At 42.1% G+C, this 25986-nt stretch overlaps 2 protein-coding genes across 3 annotated transcripts in view; both read right to left on the reverse strand.

Moving 5' to 3' along the window:
• Positions 1–618: 618 nt before the first annotated feature.
• On the reverse strand, positions 619–12328 carry atp6v1g1 (ATPase H+ transporting V1 subunit G1). Its single transcript, XM_024397125.2, has 3 exons — positions 12153–12328; positions 2235–2335; positions 619–1394 (listed from the first exon to the last, which is right to left on the reverse strand). The coding sequence occupies exons 1-3, from the start codon at positions 12232–12234 to the stop codon at positions 1221–1223; spliced, it is 357 nt and encodes a 118-aa protein (XP_024252893.1). The 5' UTR covers positions 12235–12328; the 3' UTR covers positions 619–1220.
• Positions 12329–16863: 4535 nt separating this feature from the next.
• LOC112230801 (ceramide transfer protein-like) overlaps positions 16864–25986 on the reverse strand; it is a 36451-nt gene continuing 27328 nt past the window's right edge. For both annotated transcript variants that reach the window (XM_042311141.1, XM_042311140.1), the window contains 12 exons: positions 23254–23361; positions 23041–23176; positions 22078–22161; positions 21636–21886; positions 21404–21490; positions 21189–21281; positions 20564–20659; positions 20268–20400; positions 20094–20164; positions 19832–19960; positions 19466–19595; positions 16864–19009 (listed from right to left, as the gene is read on the reverse strand). In XM_042311141.1, coding sequence (XP_042167075.1) covers positions 18882–19009; positions 19466–19595; positions 19832–19960; positions 20094–20164; positions 20268–20400; positions 20564–20659; positions 21189–21281; positions 21404–21490; positions 21636–21886; positions 22078–22161; positions 23041–23176; positions 23254–23361 — 1446 coding nt within the window. In that variant the 3' untranslated portion in view covers positions 16864–18881. The remainder of the gene's footprint in view (positions 19010–19465; positions 19596–19831; positions 19961–20093; positions 20165–20267; positions 20401–20563; positions 20660–21188; positions 21282–21403; positions 21491–21635; positions 21887–22077; positions 22162–23040; positions 23177–23253; positions 23362–25986) is intronic.

Below are 25986 nucleotides of genomic sequence, written 5' to 3' on the forward strand. Positions count from 1 at the left end.
GGTTACACAACAAGGAACTTGGAGGGAGAAATCTCACTACCTTTAGCTAACTCTACATTAGCTGTAACCTAGGAAACAAATAGCCCGTAAGGTAGCCTGGGGAAATATAATGAACAAAAATATAAATACAACATGGAAAGTGTTGGTCCCATGTTTCATGAGCTGAAATAAGATGAAGACCTAGGAGTGGAAACGTTACCACTTGGGAGCATCAGCAGCATTTTCTTTTCCATGAAATAACAGATCCCAGAAATGTGCCATATGCACAAAAAGATTATTTCTCTCAAATGGTGTGCACAAATAGAATCTGTTTACATCCAGTAGTGAGCATCTCCTTGCCAAGATAATCCATCCACCTGACAGGTGGCATATGAAGCTGAAACAGCATAATCATTACACAGGTGCACCTTGTGCTGGGTACAAAAGGCCACTAAAATCTGCAGTTGTCACAAGTTGGCAAGCATACAATTGGCATGCTGACTGCAGGAATGAATCAGAGCTATTGCCTGAGAATTGAATGTTCATTTCGTCATTTTAGAGAATTTGTTTGTTGAAATTGTTGCGTTTATATTTTTGTTGAGTATAAATTAAGAAAACCACATATGGACATTTTAGCAATTGAGATGAAAGTCACCAGAACACTTTATTAAAGTTTCATAATGTCACGATGTCTAAACACAAGAATGTCCACTACACACACAACCTTATTTTCATAGCAGGAAAACATTTAAAACAAAACAGATTGAATTTCAAAAAAGATTATTTTTGGGCTAAAATTCTATTAATTGGAATAAGTACTTTATTGGTCTCCACAAATAAGTCCATATAAATAAATATCACACTGCGACACATACACACTAACCATCAGAGAAAGACATTGATACAGGACGCCAATAAGACAGAACCCACAGAGACATTGCACTGCATCAGACCAAAATAACCTCTGCCTGTTTCGATTAATCAATTGAGTCACTATGCTTTATATTTGACTAGATAAATGTATAGCCTACCTATGTGAATCTTATACCCATCTGATGATTCAATTTCTGGAGAAATTAGACTTATGAATAGAGCATTCCCGTGAGCTGGCAGAGAAAGGAGTTTGCTCCATGGGTGTAGCAGATGTATCAATGAAGCATGTATCAATGAAGCATGTAAACTGATGGCAGTGCAATGGGAGGGTGTCACTGCTTCCTTAGTTTAAGGGATGGGGGGGTGTCCTAACCAGCAAAACGGTAATTGGCATGGATCTCTGGCTTGATGTCACACACCATCTTCAGCAGATTGCCCAGCACCCCTTCGCGGTTCCGCTGGTAGCTAGTCTGGATGCTGCCCATCTTGCCCACCGTCTCTTTGTCCACCTCCACAGCAGAGTTACCATGAGATCCAAGAGCCTAATGGAGGAATGAGAGTGATTAAGGCCACCTTACAAGACAAACCACTTCACAAACATACAGTGAGTACAAAGTAGGGCTGTGGCGGTCATGAAAGTCAACAGGTAACTCAGGCAAATGACTGCCAGTATAATGTTAATTGACCATAAACTTCCACACTTTTAGCATCTCCAGGCTTCTATGCATCCATTTAATATATACGATCACATTTTTTTTTTTTTAAATAAATTTGAAACAGGTCTTATAGTCTTACACTTAAATCAGAGTTAATTGGTAACTTTAGTTGTGATTGAACAATGTTTTAGAAATCAAAACATATGGGCTGCATGATGCTACACAATATTAATGAATTGGAAGAAGTTGCAAAAGGTCATGTGCTCTGATCCTGGCTCTTCCCACAGAGAATTGCATGGCTGCTATGCTTGTGTAGCAAGCAAGTCAGGAGATTTCTAATCAATGGAAAATGAGAACGAAAATACCAGTCAAGGCAGGTATTATGTAATCACATGGGATGATAAATAACTTGCAAGAAGTTTGTCTATTAGCAAAAGTTAATTAATTGGTTGGTTGCTTTCCCTCTTCCTCCGTGCCGGCTCCGGTGATCTGAACCTCCTGCATCTTACACATTCAAACCTCTTCCCCTGCTCCCTAGTAGCCACAGCTGCTCACTCTGTGCCTCCGCCCCCTTTCTCCGTAACTCTGGTTAATAAAGTAGCAAAAACAATTCGCTTATCTGCTACTTCCCCTCACTCTGATCGTTACCAACTACCTCTCCTTGACTAGGAAAGCATATGCCTTGTTTCTCCTTTGCCAATTCAAACAGTCTCTCCAGTGACTCACCGCAGCCTCCTTGGTCTTAAACTCCTTCTCCCTCTGCATACGGTACTGCTCAATCTCTGCCTGGGCTTCCTCCTTGGCCTGCTTCAGCCGACGGTTCTTACCTGACAAACACAAACAAATCTGCACTTAGTCTTAGTAAGTCAAATGCATTGGAGCAGACACTGAATTGCCAGTCCCATTAAGTCAACCATAACTATGCAGTTGGTTGTGTGCTTCCTGGCAACAGAAGAAGTGGGAAATGAGACCTAAAACTGTGGTCGAATACCCATACTACAAGTTCATGTTAGTATACTGTAAACAAACTGTCCTTTCAGTTGAGCATACAAAACGCTTCGCCTGTCTACCGGAAGTTGATGCTGTTGCTATGCAATATCTAACTAATGACTAGCTAGACATTTTACAACTTTGCGTGTGCCAGAGTGCGCTCTGGGTGTTTATAAATTCAGAGCATTGTCAGATTGGCCGTTTGCAAATTTAAGGCGTTTCACCCTCAGAGCGCACACTGGATGCTCTGGCTGAGGAGTAGGGTTGATTCGAGCGTTCTGTCCCAACTACTTCCAGGCACAAATGAGAGAACACCTCACTGACCATTTTACTCGCCCTAGCAGAGCTGGTTAAGCTGTTATGTTATCCAGAGGGTTGGTGACTAACTGTGCTGCTGGCAACAATTTAATTACTCATTTTTTTGCCGACACTGGCCACATTCAGCGGGTGTTGAGAGTTTGTAAATTCAGTTATTCTGCGCTCTGGTACAGTCAGACAAGACTGCTTTGACATCAGAGCAGATAGCCAGAGCGAATTTACGAAAGCACCCAAATGTCCATTGAGAACACAACAACTTTGCTAAACTAAGAACGACATGAATTATCAAGTCAAACGTTGGGTAGTTAGATCGCATACAGTTCATATACTGGCAAATGTGTAATAGTAGCCAAATAACGTTAGGTAGCGAGCTAACCTACCGCCACATACTGCTTGTAATGATATGCTATGTGGTTCGTACGGATAGCGTAGCTAACAAATTGTCAGCCAACACAATGTGTAAGGTAACTTATTAGAAAAGTCATTACATTGCGCAACATTTGTCATAATTAGTTAAAGCAATGAATTGGTATCCGCTCTCGGACATCGGCTGCATATTTTCCGCCATTTTTTTTCAAATCTGAAAATAATGCGAAGCCATGCCCATTTTCTGCATTAAGGACCCTAAAAGCACAGAAAGTGTCCACTGCTTGTACACTTCGTATTTTGGCGAATGTAGTACAACATCCGGGAACTTTTGGCATCTTTTTCTTATTAACAACAAATCAATACAACAAGTACATGGAAAACACAATATATAAAATATACAAAGGACATTTGGACTAGGGGGTAAAATATCACATTACACCATACACACATAGAATTTATTATTTTTCTTAAAATAGTTTGATTTCTTTTTGCAAGGTAATAAAATGTGTTCGGTTTGTACATTTATATTTGTGAATATGACATTTGGCCTAAAGAATAGTGAAATTACATCAAATTGTTCCAACTTAATTTCTATCATAAGTCATTTTTAAATCCAAGCAGCACCTCTCTCCATAATAATGTAAAATCTTTATAAATGTGTTCAATTATAAATCTACTGATGTCTAGCCACAGATTCCTTACATTGTACAAAAATAAAAAAAGATACAACACTTTTTCTGGGTGGTCATTACAAAGGTACAATTTGAATTCATGTTATTTTTACTACTTCATATAGTGGTTGGCAGGATAATATTTATGAATAACTTTAAAAAGAAACTTCCTTAATTTTGTTAAGTAGGTATGTGTGTGGCAATATCCAATTCCCCCCCAACAGATATCAATAAAACCATTCCAATAAGGCATGACATAAGGTATAAATACAACATCCTGCTGAAATGAGGCTAGTATAGCTCTGTTGATTGGACTAAAATAAAATACAAATCTGATGAGTCAACAGGGTTAATGTTCTACGGATCAGGTCTTGACACGTTCCTGAACAATAAAGCAACACCTGAGGGAATGGCATCCAAATCAATTGCAAGATCTTTGGGATCTTGTAAAATAATAAGAATTACTTATAATTAAGTAAAAGACACCAATATTCTAAAAACAAAGTACTTAAACATGTCCAGTGTATTCCATATAAACTCAGCAAAAAAAGAAACGTCCTCTCACTGTCAACTGCGTTTATTTTCAGCAAACTTAACATGTGTAAATATTTGTATGAACATAAACAAGTTCCACAGACATGTGACTAACATAAATGGAATAATGTGTCCCTGAACAAAAGGGGGGATCAAAATCAAAAGTCAGTATCTAATGTGGCCACCAGCTGCATTAGGTACTGCAGTGCATCTCCTCATGCACTGTACCCGATTTGCCAGTTCTTGCTGTGAGACGTTACCCCACTCTTCCACCAAGGCACCTGCAAGTTCCCAGAGATTTCTGGGGTGGGGGGCCCTAGCCCTCACCCTCCAAACTAACAGGTCCCAGACGTGCTCAACGGGATTGAGATCCTGGCTCCTCGCTGGCCATGGCAGAACACTGACATTCCTGTCTTGCAGGAAATCACGCACAGAACGAGGCTGGCTGGTGGCATTGTCATGCTGGAGGGTCATGTTAGGATGAGCCTGCAGGTACGGTACCAAATGAGGGAGGAGGAGGTCTTCCCTGTAACGCACAGCATTGAGATTTCCTGCAATGGCAACAAGCTCAGTGCGATGATGTTGTGACACACCACCCCAGACCATGATGGACCCTCCATCTCCAAATTGATCCCACTCCAGAGTACAGGCCTCATTCCTTCGACGATAAACGCATATCTGACCATCACCCCTGGTGAGACAAAACCGCGACTCGTCAGTGAAGAGCAATTTTTGCTAGTCCTGTCTGGTCTAAAGACGGTGGGTTTGTGCCCATAGGCAACGTTGTTGCCGGTGAGGACCTGCATTACAACAGGCCTACAAGAACTCAATCCAGCCTCTCTCAGCCTATTGTGGACAGTCTGAGCACTGATGGAGGGATTGTGCGTTCCTGGTGTAACTCGGGCAGTTGTTGCCATCCTGTACCTGTCCCACAGGTGTGATGTTCGGATGCAGGGGTTGTTACGTGGTCTGCCACTGCGAGAACGATCAGCTGTCCGTCCTGTCTCCCTGTAGCACCGTCTTAGGTGTCTCACAGTACAGACATGGCAATTTATTGCCCTGGCCACATCTGCAGTCCTCGTGCCTCCTTGCAGCATGCCTAATACCCTGACTACACCGCTTGCTGGTGCGAGCGTTGCAAAATCATTTTTGAAATCTGTTACTCAATTACTGTGCGCGTCTGCATTGCCAAGGGCTAAAATAGAAGTCCTTTCTATTTCTGACGCAGATCGCACTGCAAGTCCTGCCTCTCCCATCTCCTCATTGGTTTATAGAAGCAGGCACCCATGTACCATCTGTTCATTGGTTATAACCACGTGGGTGATTGAAAGACGAACTGTTTCCCCGGTTGTCGTGGTAATACTATGAAAGTTTAGATGCCAATCACCATATAAGTTCAAAGATGAAAAAGCCTGGGAGGAGGAGAGATGACTAGAAACAATTCGGTTGACTGTTTTAATGTGGATTAATTGTCGGAGTAGAGGACCTTGTGCATTTCAGGTAAAATAACAATCTAATGTTTATATACCAGGACAAATTAACTAGCAACAGCATGCTAGCTAAATAGGACAAATTAGCTAGCAAGTGCAAGCTAACTAGCTAAATTGCCATAAATATTTAATGCTTTTCAACCTGTCCCCAAATGAATGTCATTGGTTCAGAGTTTGTTTTAATATTTTAACCTGCGTGTCGTGATCGTGTTTGGTGTAGGGGGACAAAATACATTTATGCACGCGCGCAGCCAGTTTGGGTTCCGTGTAAGGCATGTTCACACAGATGAGCAGGGACCCTGGGCTTCTTTTTAGAAAGGCCTCTTCAGTGTCCTAAGTTTTCATAACTGTGACCTTAATTGCCTTAGATCTGTAAGCTGTTTGTGTCTTTACAACCGTTCCACAGGTGCATGTTCATTAACTGTTTATGGTTCATTGAACAAGCATGGGAAACAGTGTTTAAAAGCCTTTACAATGAAGATCTGTGGAGTTATTTGGAATTTTACTAATTATCTGTCGGTCCTGAAAAAGGGACATTTCTCTTTATAATATCTGTGTGGAGAAAATTATGCTTAAAAATTAAGGACCATAACAAGAACACCTGCTGATGAAAAGCAGAGTTTTCCTGAAACTTTGTCAATATTAAAATTGCAAACCAACATGAAGGCCACCAAAAGTAAAGACATGGGGAATAAAGTCCCAGAAAGTTGAAAAGCATCTGGTCTCGCTCTTTGCTTATTTTACCTTCAAGATATAAAAGACTAACATGCCGCTCTCTAGAGATATCCTTAAAAGGAAGAGCCCTAATAACCAAGGCTGAAGGTAGGTCCCTCTGTAGCCATTGATTTAGCTTCTGTTTTTTTATTTGAGGTTTAAAATTTAGTAAGCCTCTAGACTTCTGATCCTTAGTAATGGGTTATGCCTAAATATATGTTCTTCTTTCACTGGAATACCATAAAATGAGGGTGTCACAATCCTTGACAGCCATGAGTTCACATTTATTCATGTTAAAACATAGAATCCTTTTCCAAAGCATCTGGTCTATCACATTGATCGATACAGTAATCTGACTAGGGTCTTTCAGAAAAAATAAATACAAAAATAAATAAGTAAAACATCGTCAGCCAACAGGCTTATAATAATTTCTTTACCAGCTATGGAAATACCGTGTACAGGATTATTACTAAGCATTTGTAAGAAGTTGGGTGATTCATAAAAATAGATGCGGTGAGAGAACAACCTTGCCTAATTCCTCTATTAAAAAATTAAATCTAGGCAAGGTGCCATGTTTCAGTTTGATAGAGCGTTTACCATTCGTATAGACTATAGAGTCTTACCCTTACAGAAGAAAAATCCCCAAAGCCACATTTCTCAAGGGAGTGGAAGAGAAACTAAATGCTCCACTGTCAAATGCTTTATAAAATATGAAGCTATGCTCAGTTATTAATAACCTCTTGAATCAAGTAAACGGGCTATTTTGTCAGGACAAGATGCTAGAATATGCATATAATTGACAGCTTAGGATAGAAAACACTCTAAAGTTTCCAAAACTGTAAAAATATTGTCTGAGTATAACAGAACTGATATTGCAGGCGAAAGCCTGAGAAAAATCCAATCAGGAAGTGACTCTTATTTAGAAACCTGTGTGTTCCCATGCGTCCTTATTGAGCAAAGAATGAGATATCAACCAGATTCCTTTTTCTATGGCTTCCCTAATGTGTCTAGTGTTACAATACATAGTTTCAGGCTTTTATTTTGAAAAATTTGCCTGAACGTCAACATTGCGTCAGTGGTCAGCTGGAGTCTCTCAGAGTGTTTTGTGCACAAGGGACAAATGCGGTCATTGTTTCTCTTTTTCCTACTAAGAAGCCATCTGTCCCGGTTGATATATTATCGAATAGATATTTGAAAAACACCTTGAGGATTGATTATAAACAACGTTTGCCATGTTTCTGTGGATATTATGGAGCTAATTTGGAATATTTTTCGGCGTTGTCGTGACCGCAATTTCCGGTCGTTTTCTCAGCCAAATGTGAAGAACTAAAATAATATTTTTGGAAAAAAGGAACATTTGCTATCTAACTGGGAGTCTTGAGTGAAAACATCCAAAGCTCAAAGGTAAACGATTTAATTTGATTGCTTTTCTGATTTGTGACCAGGTTGCCTGCTGCTAGCTAGGCATAAAGCTATGCTATTGATACATTTACACAAATGCTTGTCTTGCTTTGGCTGTAAAGCACATTTTCAAAATCTGAGAAGACAGGGTGATTAAGAAAAGACTAAGATGTGTTTCAATATATTTCACTTGTGATTTCATGAATATTAATATTTTCTAGTAATATTTGTCTGTTGCATTATGCTAATTAGTGTCAGTTGATGATTACGCCCCCGGATCTGGGATGGGTAGTTACAAGAGGTTGTTTAAGGCTAGTGTAGTCAATTATGTGTAATACTAGTCTGCTATTGTTAGAAATGTCTGTTCCTCATAAAGCCAGAGTGTATTTCAATGATTGCATCCAGGAGTTCTTGAAGTATTTTTGCAAGTAGTAAATGTAATATTTTAATAATACCTAAAGACAAATTGGACACCAGCTATCGATGAGCAGCAGTTATTTTTTAGGCTTAGGTACCGGTGTTATTAACCCCTGATTCATTGTAGGAGGGAGAACATTGTTTTAACACTCTAAAAAGACTTCAAGTAGGAAGGGAGCTACTTGTTCAGAAAATAAGTTGTACAATTCTGCCGTAATTCCATCAACACCTGGTGATTTATTGTTCTTTAGATGTTTGATAGACTCTATAATCTCTTCAACTATGATGGGTTAATCTCACAGTTTAGATTCTATATCACTTAGAGTTAACATTATTCAGGTCGACAAAAAACATCTGGATTCCTTACAGTACATAGAGCTATACAATTTTCAGTAAAAATTGGTACAGTAGTTAACGATTAATTTTTGGTCATCTGTAATAAATGCTTAAATTATGGATAGTGTTATTTGTAGAGTGGCATTTCTCAAGTCTAAAGAAATAGGATGAATTCTGTTCTCCCACAAGCCATTTTTCCCTAGATCTAATAAAAGTCTTCTTCTGCTTTTAATATATAAATAAAATCCAGTTTATTTTGTAACTCAGTTCCATGTCCTCTCCCCGACAGGCTGGCTGGGGACCTCTGAGAAAAGGGAAGTTAAACGATCACCTTTTCCCTTCTCAGCTCTTCTGGTCTTAGAAAATATGGTAGTAATCTTGCTAAGGTATTTGGCCATTTCAAATTTAAAGATCTCCCAGTTCTTGCAAGATCTCACCACAAGCTCTTTCCCAAAAGTGTGAGAGCAGATCTTTAACCTCAAACTTAACTATATCATTATTTAATAAGAAGCTATTTAGCTTCCAGTAGGATGCTCTACCAAGTGTAGTATCAGGGGTAAATATTTTGACATCAATATAAAATGTCCCTATGGTCTGTGAGGGGAGTAGTACAAATATGTGTAGCAAAACACTCACCATCAATCCATTTCGACAGAAGACAAATCGATTCTGGACTGTGTGGAACCCGTTTTGTTACTCCAAGTGAATGATCCGTCTGCCGGAAACCTCTCTCCATATATCAGTAAGATTAAACTTTCCCATAAAAAGTACCAGGGGGCCATCTATCAGTTGAATTATCTATAGTAATATCAAAGTCCTCTCCTATCAACGATAACAAATTGGGAAATTTAGATAAACCAATTCAGTTTGTTTCTCTAAAGATTCAAGGAACTCTTCATTCTCATGTTTGGTGTTGTACCCGTAGAAGTTGACAGTAATAAGCATAATGTCATTGTAACTGATCACTAGACAAATAGTGACCAAAGGGGTCACAATCCAAGTGTAGAATATCACCAAAGGTATTTTTCATTGTAATGACCCTAGTGGAGAGTTCAGAGCCACGAGAAAGACAAATATCGTTGCCCCAATGTGACTTCCAGAAGTTGACATCAGCCGAAATTGAGTGAGACTCTTGGGGAAAAAAATACATCAAATCTGTTCGAAGTTGTTTAGCAAATAAAACGCCTTGCGCTTCACATTGTTTCGTAACCCCCTAGCATTAAGAGAAACTATAGACAATGACAAAAAAGTATAAACTGCAGGATGAGTCAAAAACATAGGAGCAGTGAACATAAGCTTTAAGGATCAGAGATCTGCACCATTTTAGTCAACTTAATGTGAAAATAGCTTATACCATAAACTGAGCTAGTTTTTAATCCAGCTCTTGAAATTCAACTCAACAGAAAAGACCGAACAAAGTGTTTTCTGCGGTAAGAGAGAATAAAAACCCTCTTTAGTGTGATCACAGACAATTATGATAAATAAAAATGTACACCGTTCAAAAGTTTGGGGACATTTAGAAAACTATTTTTTGGAAAAGCAAATTTGTCCATTAAAATAACACCAAATTAATCAGAAATACAGTGTAGACGTTAATGTAGTAAATTACTATTGTAGCTGGAAACGGCTGTTATTTTGTTTTTTTTCATGGAATGTCTACACAGGCCCATTATCAGCAACCATCACTCCTGTGTTCCAATGGCACGTTGTGTTAGTTTATCATTTTAAAAGGCTAATTGATCATTAGAAAACCCTTTTGCATAGCTGAAAACGGTTGTTCTGATTAAAAAAAGCAATACAACTGGCCTTCTTTAGATTAGTTGAGGAACTGGAGTATCAGCATTTATGGGTTCAATTACAGGCTCAAAATGGCCAGAAACAAAGAACTTGCTTCTGAAACTCTTCAGTCTATTCTTGTTCTGAGAAATGAAGGCTATTCCATGCAAGAAATTGCCAAGAAACTGAAGATCTTATACAACGCTGTGTACTACTCCCTTCACAGAACATTGCAGACGGGCTCTAACCAGAATAGAAAGAGTGGGAGGACAAGTACATTAGTGTCTAGTTTGACAAACAGACACCTCACAAGTCCTCAACTGGCAGCTTCATTACATAGTACCTGCAAAACACCAGTCTCAATGTCAACAGTAAAGAGGCGACTCCAGGATGCTGGCCTTCTGGGGACCCATGCCAAATCTTTTCAGTCTCCTGAGGGGGAAAAGGTTTTGTCGTGCCTTCACGACGGTCTTGGTTTGTTTGGACCATGATAGTTTGTTATTGATGTGGACACCAAGGAACTTGAAGCTCTCGACCCGCTCCACTACAGCCCTGTCGATGTTAATGGTTAACTTGCACATCTATCTCTCCTGTGTTTAATTGCTAAATTGTAATTATTTCATCACTATGGCCTATTTATCACCTTACCTCCCTAATCTTACCTCATTTGCACACAGTTTATAGACTTTTCTATTGTGTTATTGACTGTATGTTTGTTTATTCCATGTGTAACTCGATGTTGTTTGTGTCGCACTGCTTTGCTTTATCGTGGCCAGGTCGCAGTTGTAAATGAGAACTTGTTCTCAACTGGCCTACCTGGTTAAATAAACGTGAAAAAAATGGGGGTCTGTTCACCCCGCCTTTTCCTATAGTCCACGATCCGGTATACCAAAATGCAATGACGCTGTCGGTGTGATCGAAGCGTTAGGTCTGACAGGCCTCTTGCCGTGTTCTTGAGAGCTAGGCCTATGGTAAGTGTGAGATCAGATGATATCTACGAATCTGTGTCTTTCCCAAGATAATTTACTAAGGGGACAGTATAGGTGAGTTACCCTACACACCGATTGCTATCGCTTAATTGCCACCACTATGGAACATTTCACATCTTACTAGCTCAGTTGTGTATGATATGGAACAGCCAGCCAATGCCAATTGTAAAAAATAAAAACACAGCAGTAGGCCAATTTGGTTGGCATCCATCATGTGCACGACACCCTTGAGTATAGACATTTACTAGAAATAACAGTAGCTAACAGTTACTACAGGTGGCAATAATTAGCTAAAAAAAGAGAGACCTTGACAATAAGCCAGTTAGTATGTTTTTGTTGTTTTTGTTTTACCTGCTGGTAGCTAACGTAGTCATCAGATGATGCTAGCTAGTTAGCTTGGATTGAATAAGGCTTTGTATGCCTTACCATCTCCACATTCTGCCGTTACCCAATCAATGAATTTATTCCTATCTGGGGTATATTCGAGTAGTTATCGATTGATCAAATGTTGGTTGTGCCATTAGCTAGTTACCGTTACCTTCCAGCAAAATGTTAGCCAATCAAGCTAAAGTCAGATAGTTAACTGCTATCTAGCTAGTTTAGTTTACACAAACCGTTGAATATCAGATTTTAACTTACGTTTACGGGCTTCTGCTACCTTTTCTGCAGCTCGTTTTTCAGCTTGCAGTAGCTGCTGGATACCTTGGGACTGGCTAGCCATTATTCGGTTAGGAGAGAGAGGTCTAGATGGAAAAGAAGATGGGGTTTCAGCTGCTGGTCTGTGTTTGCAGAGGTCGGGGAATTTACTGCAGTCAGCTGACAACGCGTCATACCTTTGTCATGCTCAAACCACGTGACTGGGAGTGCGGTCGATTTGCCTCGCGGCGTATCCGAGATGCACCCCGCAGCAGCCTGTGACTAAATCTAGCCTTGTCACTAAAACCAATACTATAACCATATACTGACAATGGTTAAACCCTACCACATACATGTGAACACTACCATTTCTTTCCTCACATAGCTTCCTTTCAGGGCTCCCTTTCCTTTCCTAGCTTCCTTTCCTCTCTCCTGGCTGTGGTTAATCCCTACAACATACATGTGAACTCTTACTTTACTAGATTCCTTTCCTCACTCACTTTCCTCCTTTCCTAACTCCCTTTCTTTTCCTTCTTTCTAGCTTAATTTCTTAACTTCCTTTCCTTCTTACTTTCATCTCTACTACCTGTGGTTAATCCTAGGAAAGGGGGAAAAGAAAGGGCACAAGGAAAGGAGGAAAAGGAGCAAGTAAAGGGAGCTAGGAAAGGAGATCAAAGAAGATAGGTGTGAAAGGGAGGTAGGGAAGGAAAGGAAGATGGGGAAGGAGAGGAAATTGAGGTAGGGAAGGAAGCTATGAAAGGAGGATAGGAAAGGGAGAGATGAAAGGAATAAAATGAAGGCATCTATGAAAGGAGGAAAGAGAATCTAGGAAAGGAGAAAAGGAATCAAGGAAAGAAAAGGAAGAGTTCAAATGTATGTGGTAGGATGTATGTGGTCTTTACCATGGCCAGTAAAGAGGAATGTAAAGGATGAAGGAAAGGAAGTTAGTGTAGGAGGAAAGGAATCTAGGAAAGGAAGAAAAGAAAGGGAGTGAGGAAAGGAGTAAAGGAATCTTGGAAAGGGGCTGCAGCTGGATACTGTTGACATCCCTTCAGTGGGTGCAGGTGCCATATTACATCAGTTTGGGGCAGAAAAATAGCCTGAGTAACACACATTGTTCCAACAATATTTCCCTTGACTTTCTTTAGCATAAAATGTTTGTTTATGTTCACATTTTCTTCAGGGAGGGTGAAGAACTCTAAGCCTGAAGCAGGCAATGTGATGCTGAAATGTTGGTGGTTCACCCACTACATTTCTGGGAGCATAGTGTGTGACTTTTTATTTTTATAGCCTACAGTTTACGTTCAGTTAGTCAGCTCATGACTTTTACAAGCCTGAAAAAACAGACCGATGGTGATCAAGCCTGGAAACGAAGGGATATATTCCCATTGGTAGAGACAGGATTAACTTAATTATTTCATATTTGACATCATTTCAATTTCTTTGATTAATAACAATTTTAGCTGTGTAATGGAACTAACGGAATAGTCCCAAAAGTGCAAACTCCAATGTATATCAAGCACACTTAAAATACTTTAAAGTATAGACATATTATCTGACCTAGAGTGCCTTCGTAAAGTATTCAGACCCCTTGCCTTTTTCCACATTTTGTTAGGTTACAGCCTTATTCTAATATTGATTAAATTGTTTTTTTTCTCCCCATCAATCTACACACAATACCCCATAATGACAAAGCAAAAACAGGTTTAGAAATGTTTGCTAATTTATAAAAAATAAAAAACAGAAATATCACATTTACATAAGTATTCAGACCCTTTACTCAGTACTTTGTTGAAGCACCTTTGGCAGCAATTACAGCCTCGAGTCTTCTTAGGTATGATGCTACAAGCTTAGCACACCTGTATTTGGGGAGATTCTCCCATTCTTCTCTGCAGATCCTCTCAAACTCTGGGGAGCGTTACTACACAGCTATTATCAGGTCTCTCCAGAGATGTTCGATCGGGTTCAAATCCGGGATCTGGCTGGGCCACTCAAGGACATTCAGCGACTTGTCCCGAAGCTACTCCTGCATTGTCTTGGCTGTGTGCTTAGGATCATTGTCCTGTTGGAAGGTGAGCTCTCTGGAGCAGGTTTTCAAGGATCTCTCTGCACTTTTCTCTGTTCATCTTTGCCTCGATCCTGACAAGTCTCCTAGTCCCTGCAAAACATCCCCACAGCATGATGGTGCCACCACCATGCTTCACTGTAGGGATGGTGCCAGGTTTCCTCCAGACATGACGCTTGGCATTCAGGCCAAGGTGTTGAATCTTGGTTTCATCAGACTAGAAAATCTTGTTTCTCATGGTCTGAGAGTCTTTAGGTGCCTTTTAGCAAACTCCAAGCGGGCTGTCATGTGCCTTTTACTGCTGAGTGGCTTCCTTCTGACCACTCTATCATAAAGGCCTAATTGTTGGAGTGCTGCAGAGATGGTTGTCCTTCTGGAAGGTTCTCCCATTTTCACAGAAGTACTCTATAGAGCTCTGTCAGAGTGACCATCAGATCCTTGGTTACCTCCCTGACAGTTTGGCCGGGCGGCCAGCTCTAGGAAGAGTCTTGGTGGTTCCAAACTGCTTCCATTTAAGAATGATGGAGGCCACTGTGTTCTTGGGGACCTTCAATGCTGCAGAAATGTTTTGGTACCCTTCCCCAGATCTGTGCCTCGACACAATCCTGTCTCGGAGCTCTACGGACAATTCCTTTAGTCATGGCTTGGTTTTTGCTCTGACATGCATTGTCAACAGTGGGATCTTATATAGGACAGGCGTGTGCCTTTCCAAATCATGTCCAATCAATTGAATTTACCAAAGGTGGACTCCAATCAAGTTGTAGAAAGAGCTCAAGGATGATCAATGGCTCAATTTCGAGTCTCATAGCAAAGGGTCTGAATACTTATGTAAATAAGGGATTTCTGTTTTTTTTAAATTATACATTTGCAAACATTTCTAAAAACCTGTTTTTGCTTTGTCATTATAGCATATTATGTGTAGATTGATGAGGAAAACAATTCATTTTAGAATGTTGTAACATAAAATGTGGAAGAAGGGGTCTGAATACTTTCCGAATGCACTGTACATGGGCAGAGAATCACGGGACAGTCATCTTTCCAAGGAAAAGTCCGACCTAAATAGGCCTATGATTAGGCTATAGTTTACTACATTGCCTAGAAATAGGCCTAAATATTGGTCACCCATATTTCTGTCTGAAAATCATCCACTCCTAAAAGGTAGGTTATAAAAATAGCTCAAGAGAAAGTGCGAGTTGGACAGAAAGCTAGCGGGTGCAGGCAGGATGAAGAAATCTTCCCGCACAGACTTCTACTGGGCACCATGACAGTGAAGCCTGTAACGTTAGAGCGGTTTATTACTGGGTCACTGTGAAAAGTAGGGAATTAGCTAGGGAAACTGACAGACGTTACATTGGCATACTGAGTAACACAACTCACACTGCACTGAAAAAACATCAGAATATCAAATCTTCAATCGAATGGCTGATGGTTACATCGTTTGATTCAGGTCTAGTTTGATTGAGGCAAAAATAATAGCAAATGTAAGCCAACTTTTGGCCAGCTTTCTCTAACAGTACATCAACTGGCGAAAGCTTGCCAAGTTTATTTCATTCTGAAATGTGACAACAAAAAAGCTACAAAATGTCCATACAAACAACGGCTGTTAGACAGCAATAATCACCATCTGACTGATAAGAGGCTAGAGCTGACCTGGCTGTGGTAGCTTCTCACTAGCGTAGCCTATTCCTTCACCTCAGTCAAGAGTGGAAGAAACATTAGCTAAAGTTACATGTCAGTTACAATACTAGCTCAGCATTGCAAACACTAGTTTAGTTATTTTCTTCTGTTAAGTTAAACAGCAGTTACCTTGCCAGCTACATCAGTCAACTACAGAGTAGCATGTTTCTGTTCTTTTTACATCTCGTGAAAGAGTGCAGTGCTCTCCCGTTCTGGTCCAGCCAGCCTTCCAGAAGCTTTGCCTTCAGGTGTCCGTGTGGTCCTAAATCCAGTCGGTTAAACACTCCGAACAGTCTACCTGACCGCTCGGTGGTCGTCCGCACCGTCTCAAAGCACACCGCAGCCTTGTTTTGGATCACATTCCAATGATAGAACTGGGGGAGACACAAATGCAATTTCAGAACGCGTGTGGGGGGGGCTGGGGGCATGTACCCAGTGAGTTGCCACCCTGGCTGTGAAAACCATGAGCTCACACACACACATCACCTGATGTGTGTGTACCACCACCATTTATTTGCACCTAGTTGTCTGTAGTGTAATTGCCTGAATATTACCAGACTATAAGATACACCCACATTGGCTCCAACAATAGACATTTACTTTATTTATTGGAAAATTACAAGGTTTCATGTTTGCAATAAAATAAATTACAAAGTAGCTCGCTAGTGGCCTATCGATTGTTGGGACGCTTGGCCTTACGGCTTGTGTTGGAATCCATGTCACTGTCAACTGGTTTTCTACTCAAATGTATTTAGTCACAAAAACAAACACTAATGCAATATGTTTCCAATCAAAACCTTGACTGTTTGGCATTCTGCATAATTAGTGAAATCCTGCGTTTTGAGAACCTGAGAGAAGAGGGAAAACAATGATTCAAAGCATACCAGACTGGAGAAATGTCAAACTTCTCTTTCTAAACAGGACTAAATAAGTGGCAGAATTTCACAGTACAGTTAAGTCAATCCCAACAGCTTTAGTGTGAACACTTTTATTTACACGATTTTACAAACATTTTACATTCAGTGCAAATGTATCTTCATTCGTAGGAGAGGGACAACTTATTGGGACAGTTTGCGAGACCCACATTATGCGGATTCCAGGACTAAATTGTATGTAGAACATGCTTTTAGTCCAGAAGTCGGCTCAATCTGAGTCTGGGAAACCAGCCTTTAGTATGTCTTTCTAACCAGGTATTTCTCCACGTGGCTTTATAAATTAGTCTAGAAATAACTTATTGGACTTCTTCACAAAGGGGTGAACATAACTTAAAATCACGTGACCAAATCAAGGATCAGTTGGAATGAAAGCCAGCATACAGGCCACACCATCATCCTCTAAGGATTTGAACCAATCTCTCCATTGGACAGAAAAGTTGATTGGCATATAGCTCCTCCAATGACCTGGCCTTTCGGTGAACATCAGTTTCTGCTGATTGCAATATCACAATGTTTGAAATGAATTAGTCATCGTATTAACCCCTTAGACTACCTATTTATATGAAACTATCTGAAATTAAAGACAAGTCTTCACTATGTGGAGACCATCATTGTTTTCACTGAAGTACCCAGCAGGCGACAAAGCATCAGTCTGCTGTAAAATGTAGAAACTGTCTAAACAGAGGGCAGAGTGTCTGGGGTTTTTCTGCTCCTCCCTTGATTGATTAATTAAGGTCACTAATTAGTAAAGAACTCCTCATCTGGTCCTCTAGGTCTTATTTGAAAGGAAAAACCAAAAACCTGCAGACACTAGGCCCTCCATGGAATGAGTTTGCTACCCCATGCCTTGCTTAAAAAGGACCTCCTTACTTCCTCCCTTCCTACTAATAACTGCCCTGACATCATCCTGATTGGATAAGTAAGGGTCAAGTTTAAGTTTCTCACTCAGTCATATCAGGGATCGTCAGGAGAGAAAGGGACGATAATCATGTATTGGAACTAGGCCCTTGGCACGTCTCTAGTGATTTCATATGGGTGTACTGTCTATCAGCACCCTCTCCCCTACCCAAAACGTATTGTATTATCTCCCCCAGTCTAAGGCATAGAGTCAATTCAGTCACAAAAAGCATTTGCAAACATTTTTACAGCTGGCTGTGAAGCAGAAATGGTTGTTGACATTATATACAGTTATAATCCAGATATCTAAAATCACAAATCAAAATTGTGTTATAGTATAACATTGAAACCCAAGTACAACCCCAAAATAAAGACATGTGAAGATTTAATACATTTTCAACATTTGAAAATAAAATAAGTTTTAGCCTCGTCCCTCCATCAGCACCAGCAAAGTAGTGTTTTCACCAGAGAGACAGAAGACAATGTCATAGGGGTCATAGTTCAATGACAGCCCTCTGGAATTTTGTCGTTTTTTTGTTTCTTACAAACAAGACGATCATTCTGGAAAAAAGGCAATCTGATTTAGTTGTACTAAGAAAATTAGCAGCAACACCACTGATTATTATAAAAAGCTAAATCAACAGAAAATAGGAACAAACTCCATCTCTTAAAAAAGGACTACAAAAAGCAGGACTAAAACAGAGTAATGTTTTGTCTTCCAGTCTTAAACTGCTTTCTTATAAATTTCTTATAACACATACGTACATTTATATATTATATTAATATATCTCACAATTGACATTTTCTTATAGGTCTTTCTGCATTAGCTAATGAAACTAGCATGGGAGCTAGCATAAGAAATAGCATGAGAATTAGCAAAGGACCTAGCATAAGACCTGGCATAGGAAACTAGCATGAGAGCTAGTATAGGAAGCTAGCATGAGGTATAGAATGGGAAACTAGCATTGAAGCTAGCATGAGGCCTTATATTGAAGCTAGCTGAAGACCTAGCAAGAGAGCTCGCATGGAAGCTAGTCTGAAAAGGCCTAGCTGTACCCTAGCACTTAGCATGATGGCTAGCTAGAGTTGGGTTGAAATGGTACACAATGTTCGGAACAGTCTGTTGTGTGGACAGGGGTGCTGCGAGTCCTGTGAAACTCAGAAGAGGATAGGTTTCCCGGCTGTCTTCTCCTGGACATAGCTGGTGAAGCGTTTGAGGAACTTGGGGTACTCCCTCTTGGCCACAGCCCTCAGAACTGAGGCAGGAGCCCAGCCTCCTGGGTTCACTGTGACAGACAAGGAAGAGAAAATGCACGTTACACAGGATATCACAGAGAACAGTTTCATTCACAACACCTTCATATTTAATTAGGGCTGTCAAACGATAAAGAATCGAGTTAGTCACATGGTTTTCTGTGGTTAACTACTTGCCGCAGTACAAATATCTCCTATAGTCACCCCTGGTGGAGTGGGTGCGTACACCGCCACCGCGGGGAGGCAGGAATAGCTAGTAGTAGGCTAGCTTGCCTCTGCACTTGTTGGCTTGCCTAACATTCACTAACCCTATAACATTAACCCGGACCCTAACCTTATTATTCCGAAAAGGAAGTCACTCAAATCCTAATTGAAGAATACGTAGTTACTGGCAATGTACTACATGGCCATTGTAATACTGCTTATTTTGCCCGTTCTAACATGGCCATCTCTAGTGCCTATTAGAGCGGTTAAAGAGATGAGCTCACCATTGGCGACGTAGGTGATTTTACAGGTAAGGTTGTCTCTGCTGATCTCTCGATCGCCCTCTGGTGGGCTAACCAGGGTCTGGCATATCATGGCAATGTTGATTTTGGCACGAACACACCTGTTGGTGGGCTGCAGGGCGACAATGACATAGAGGAAGATCAATTACAAGCATAGGAGATTCTTACCAAGTTGAATATTTTAATTAACCATCATTTTGTTATCATTATTTGGGTTGTCTCACCGAGACACAAATATTTATTGCCAGAGAGACCTGGTCAAAGATGGACCTGAATAAGTGTTTAACTAATCAATACAACACCCCAAAAATCTTGGAGCTCATAAGTGGTAGGATGGGGTCAAATGACCTGGGCGTTGTCGTGGTCCACAGAGAAGTTGCAGACTAGCCAGGTGTCTGGGTCGTTCTCGTTGTTAGCCAGGATCTTCCTCATAGCAGACAAGTACAGCACGTCTCTCTGGGATGCTGGCCACACCCTCTGCAATACAGTTCACATGTATGCTGCTTTACATCACAAGTCTTCAGGTTTTGGCTTTGTCTCCTTCCTTTAAAAACCCAATCTTTTCTCAGAGCCCATAGATTGTGTGTGTGTTTTACACGTTCCCTCTTACCTTGTGTGTCTGATAGACGATTACAGCGTTGTCCGATAACATCTCCACAACGTTGAAGTTCTCAATGGTGGCTGAATGAATGAGAGACGGAGAAAGAGATTAGAACATGTCCACTAAAAATAAGGAACAAGAAATGACAGAATTTAATGTTTACAATGTTCAGATGAGACTTACTCTCCCAGTCGTTGCGTACGTTTGTGTCCCAGAAGTAGTGACACAACTCATGTCCCGTGACTCCCTTCACAGAATGGGTGGCCTTCAGGGGGTCCAGGACAATACCATTCTCCTCTACCTCCCTCCTGTACACCTACACAAAACAGAGAGGGGTACCGTGGTTACTACTTTACTTCAACTATGGGATTGAAGACAGAATGGCTTAGTTGAAGTGCTGGCAACACAAAGGTTCTTTCTTTCACATAAGGCACATGCATAAATCAAATCACTCCTCTCTCTCTCTCCTTTCCCCCTACCTTCATCTCCCCCTCCTCCACCACCAGCTGCCAGTTGGCGTCCCCGCCCATATCCTGCAGCGAGTAGGTCATGTGATTCTGCACCATCTCCTCCACCTATTAAAAGCAACCAGGAAGAGGAACATGAGGGACAGATGGGGTTAAATGTCAGATGGAAATAACAGCTCACTGACAAACACTAATGTGTTAAAAGGAAAGACAAACCACTGATTGTACTGTGGTGAGGTAACAGCTATGACATGCAAACTGCAAAGGCCAGTCAATCTCTGTACTAGCAGACAAAGACAAAAGCATGCTAGCTAAATATAGTGTAGTGACTCAGGGTGGCAACCAATAATATAATGCAGGGGTGGGCAATTCCAGTCCTCGAGGATTGGTGTCACTGATTTGGGGGGGGCAGTGACTATGGGTACAGGGAGGATGAGAAGAGAGAGGGATGAGGAAGGAAAACAAGAGAACACGACCAAACAAAAAGAGAACGAGGTAACGGGAAGAGTGAGATAAGGAAGGAGAAAAAGATGAGGGGGAAAGGAAGAGAGAGAGAGAGAGAGAGAGAGAGAGAGCGATCATAGCGTGAGGGTGACTGTTAAAGTGATGTGTTCATGGACTAAATGAGGCGAATGACCTTGTCAGCGAATCTGTGTGATCCTATGGTGGAGTAGACATCTCCCGGGGGAACTGGACTGGATCTCTGTATCCGCGACTTCTCGGTGTGAGACTAGAGACACACGCGGCCAGGATGAAACACTCAATTTAATATGAAGACTGATCATTATCATCATAGAATTGGACTTCATCTCTATCAATAGAGGCGGAGGGGTTTTGCCCTGGCTCCTGTACCTGTTCCTCCATCTTGTCTTGTCTGTCAAGAGCGGCTTCAACGGCATCGAAAAACTCATCCTCATTGATCAGGCTGTTAGGCCCCTCCTGGAGGAAGAGGAGAGGGTGGAGGAAAAGAAGGATAAGAAAAGGGAAGAGCAACACGGCGCTCATTACCTACTGAGAACGGGAATGACGGGTGTCTTTTCCCACCTGGCTCAAAACCATCATAGAACCGACTCACTCGTCTCACCTCGTAATCAGGCCCTCCAAAGTGAGACTTCTTCTTGAGCTCAGAGAGAGCGGAATGGTAGCCCTCTTCTATCCTCCTCCTCTTTTCCGTCTCCTTGTCCAGTCGCTTCTGCCAGCTGTCCTCTCTCTTCACCATCAGGTCGATGCAGTGGGACAGGGTGGACAAAATCCCAGCTGTGGTGGCCTTAAACGTGATCGCCTCGCCCTTAAAGTCTATTCCATTGATGCCCTTAGGGCTCAGAGATCGGAACACTGAACAGAGAAGAATGTGCGTGTAAAAACACACGTTTAAACATAGCTAGGTGTTTTGAAACATTTCAGGACACTAATCCTATTTCATGTTTACTACATGCACACACACATGGACTACAAATAGTTTTCAAAAGCTAATGTAACCTTTGAGCTATGTAACCTTTCTATAGAAGTGATTCTGCTGTACTCACCCTTCTCCTTGCTGCCGTTGTTGTTGTGGATGAACTCTCCGTCTGACCGAGTGTTGGGGAAATCATCCTCATCATCCTCAACAACTAGAGAGAGAAGGAGGGAGAGAAAAAGAGGGAATGAGAGCGCAAAAGAGAGATAGAAATCAGTCAAACAGTAGTACACCAGTCCCTATAAAGCCCCTGCAAAGAGTCATCAATAGAGCCAGAGTAGTGCCAAGAGTTGCCTATGCAGCCACCCAGCACGGCACGCTAACAGAACTCTACTGTCCTCAGAACAACAATGGCCTGGCCTCTTATTCAGGAGTAAGGGATGGATGGACTGAGGGGGCATGAGAGGAGGGAACGAGGAAGGGATTTGATGGGTAACAAAGGAACGGTTTGATTGTTCGTGGTCATTCAGAGCCATCGTTCGGCACGGTGACAAAGCGCAAACTCCACCATGAGCAAATGTTCTGGCTGCAGACAGAGAGGGGGAGAGAGAAGGGGGGGAGAGAGAGAGAGAGAGGGGGTGGAGGAAGAGAATGAGAGGGAGGGTGAGAGACAGAAAGAGAGAGTGAGAAAGGGAGAGAGAGGGACAGAGAAATGACTGCATCTCAACGAGGGGGTTGACGGAACACATTCCGTTGAAGATTCTGCAAATGTTTCCCCAAAGCTCTGAATATTTTCATGATCCACACACACACACTTAGCATTTCTGCTGGGAACACCAAATAATGTTTAGAGACATTTTTGTGGCACTTTGCCATTGTTTTTTGGAGGTAGCTGTTGTGGTGTTTTCTGTTCATTTGCAAGTTAAGCAATAAGTAGAAAGGAACGTATTGGTTTTGCTGTCACAGAGTGCATGTGGAAGTATATTCCTCCACAGTTACACAAAGGATTGTAGACCTGTGGCTGTCCAGCACTTAGGAATTTATTGTCTGACATAAGCATGTGATTGATTGACAGGTTCATTCATCGTCTTACCTTTGTCTCTCTGCAGCTCATCCTTGGAGACAGCGTCGGAGCAGCCGTCAAAGTACTTCTGCAGCGTGTCCACTTGTCTGCACAGGATGTCTCTGAACGTCTCCATTTCCGCCAGCTTCTCTCTCAGGCTGTGACCCTTTCGGGTCCAAACAGAGGAGCGGCACAGTCAGCAAACACTGTGTGTGTGTGGTGTGGTGTGTGTTTAGGTCTCACCTTGAAGGAGGATGTGGATGTGGCAGAGTAGCCGCTGGTAGCAGACGTGAGAGACAGCATGGAGCCATGTCTCCTCAGACTGGGTTCTGACCCATACCCAGACTCCGCCTAGACACAGGGAGGGAAGAGAGTGACGATAACGTTAAGTATATATCCACATCGCTATCAACTTAACACATTAGCCAAAACATGAAGTGTCCTAAGCGCTTCGTCAGCAGCAGCAAGGGGAGGTGACATACAAGTCACCGTATCACGCCACTACATCTACCACCACATGTAACGCATCTCAACTCACCCTGTCACACAGTCACAGACAGACCCACGGTGTGTTCAGTCAAACACTCCCGACAGTAAACTTCCTGATCCCCAAGCACCTTGACCGTTACTTGTCACACTGGGACAGAGTATGAGGTGAACCGTTGAACACTCTCTGACCCCATTTCTTTTCTCCGTGTGTCCCATCTCTAGCTCTGTCCTCCCCTCCCTATCACTACCCGTGTTTCTGACAGGTCATGCTGACACATTTTCACATGACTCTTTCCTCTGTGTACATGTTATTCACGTGTCTTTTCATACGACCACGGTTCTACGGGTGTGGTAAACAAGGTTTAGCCAGTACATCTTGTATGAGAGGATGTGTTATAACGCATATTTTTAAAACTTAAAAACAACGTCTTAACTTAAATGAGAATCACATCCTCTCTCACCATTACACAAGCACCCCTGTGTGTTTCAGGAGTGTGTGCAACATCACCCTGACCACACAGTTCTCTCTATGAGCCTGACACAGCAACACAGTGGGACCGTAGCAACAGTGACCACGGCGACCATGGAACACTGTCACAGAATGGAGTATTGGGTGACTTCCTCAAACAGAGGATAGAATCCTGGACTTCTTACTGAACCCTGACACTTAAAATAGAGAGAGCGAGTGAGGTGGGAAAAGAGGGAAGATCTGTCTGGAGAGGACATAGTGATTCACCCAGTGTGAATTAGCACTCAGAAAAGAGTAGACACGGTGTGGGGCCATAACACAGGGTTAAGGGTTCAAGTGGAACCGAGCGTGTAGCCTAGTTAAACGAAGATGAAGACTGCATGTGCTTCCATTCCTCACCACCAGGTGGCAGACTGTTCCCATGGCCGCTGCCTGGCCCTGCATCACCCACCCAGAGCTTACTATCGGTCAATGACCAGGAGTAACCATTTTCCTGCCTCCACCAGGGCTTTCAATACTACTGTCGCCCTCTCAGCTATACCCATTTCAACAATGACCATTCAATACAGCCGCTATCTGCCAAATCACAGAGCTGCTAATGAATATAATGCAGTTTCTTATCTGGCTGGTTGATAAAGACAAAATCGGCCACAAGATCAAAGAAGCAGTGTGTTTGCTATCAGTCTATACAAACACATTCACCAGAAATTGTATTTATTTTTTAATTTAACTAGACAAGTCAGGTGTTATTTTACAATGACCGCCTACCCCGGCCAAACCCTCTAACCCGGACGATGCTGGGCCAATTGTGCGCCACCCTACGGGACTCCCGATCACAGCCAGGTGTGATACAGCCCGGGATCGAACCTGGGTCTGTAGTGACGCCGTCTTCATCTTCGTTTAACTAGGCTACACGCTCGGTTCCACTTGAACCCTTAACCCTGTGTTATGGCCCCACACCGTGTCTGTACTCTTTTCTGAGTGCTAATTCACACTGGGTGAATCACTATGTCCTCTCCAGACAGATCTTCCCTCTTTTCCCACCTCACTCGCTCTCTCTATTTTAAGTGTCAGGGTTCGGTAAGAAGTCCAGGATTCTATCCTCTGTTTGAGGAAGTCACCCAATACTCCATTCTGTGACAGTGTTCCATGGTCGCCGTGGTCACTGTTGCTATGGTCCCACTGTGTTGCTGTGTCAGGCTCATAGAGAGAACTGTGTGGTCAGGGTGATGTTGCACACACTCCTGAAACACACAGGGGTGCTTGTGTAATGGTGAGAGACGATGTGACCGCTGCGCCACTCAAGGACCAAGAAAGATGGGGAAGGGAGAGATGGAGAGAGAGAGAGTAAATATGCAATGCCCCAGTCTGAATATAACTTAAACACACACATAGCTACAGTAGTAAAACGTCTGTGTCAGAGTGAGAGACACAGAGTGAGAGAGACAGAGTGAGAGAGAGACAGAGTGAGAGAGAGACAGAGTGAGACAGAGACACAGAGTGAGACAGAGACACAGAGTGAGAGACAGAGACAGAGTGAGAGAGAGACAGAGTGAGAGAGAGAGACAGAGTGAGAGAGAGAGACAGAGTGAGAGAGAGAGACAGAGTGAGAGAGAGAGACAGAGTGAGAGAGAGAGACAGTGAGAGAGAGAGACAGAGAGAGAGAGAGAGAGAGAGAGAGAGAGAGAGTGAGAGAGAGACACAGAGTGAGAGAGACAGAGTGAGAGAGAGACAGAGTGAGAGAGAGACAGAGTGAGACAGAGACACAGAGTGAGACAGAGACACAGAGTGAGACAGAGACAGAGTGAGTGAGTGACACAGAGTGAGTGAGTGACACAGAGTGAGTGAGTGACACAGAGTGAGTGAGAGACACAGAGTGAGTGAGAGACACAGAGTGAGTGAGAGACACAGAGTGAGTGAGAGACACAGAGTGAGTGAGAGACACAGAGTGAGTGAGAGACACAGAGTGAGAGAGAGACACAGAGTGAGAGAGAGAGACAGAGTGAGAGAGAGACACA

The sequence above is a fragment of the Oncorhynchus tshawytscha genome, linkage group LG33 (assembly GCF_018296145.1).
Source record: "Oncorhynchus tshawytscha isolate Ot180627B linkage group LG33, Otsh_v2.0, whole genome shotgun sequence".
Lineage (NCBI taxonomy): Eukaryota > Metazoa > Chordata > Actinopteri > Salmoniformes > Salmonidae > Oncorhynchus > Oncorhynchus tshawytscha.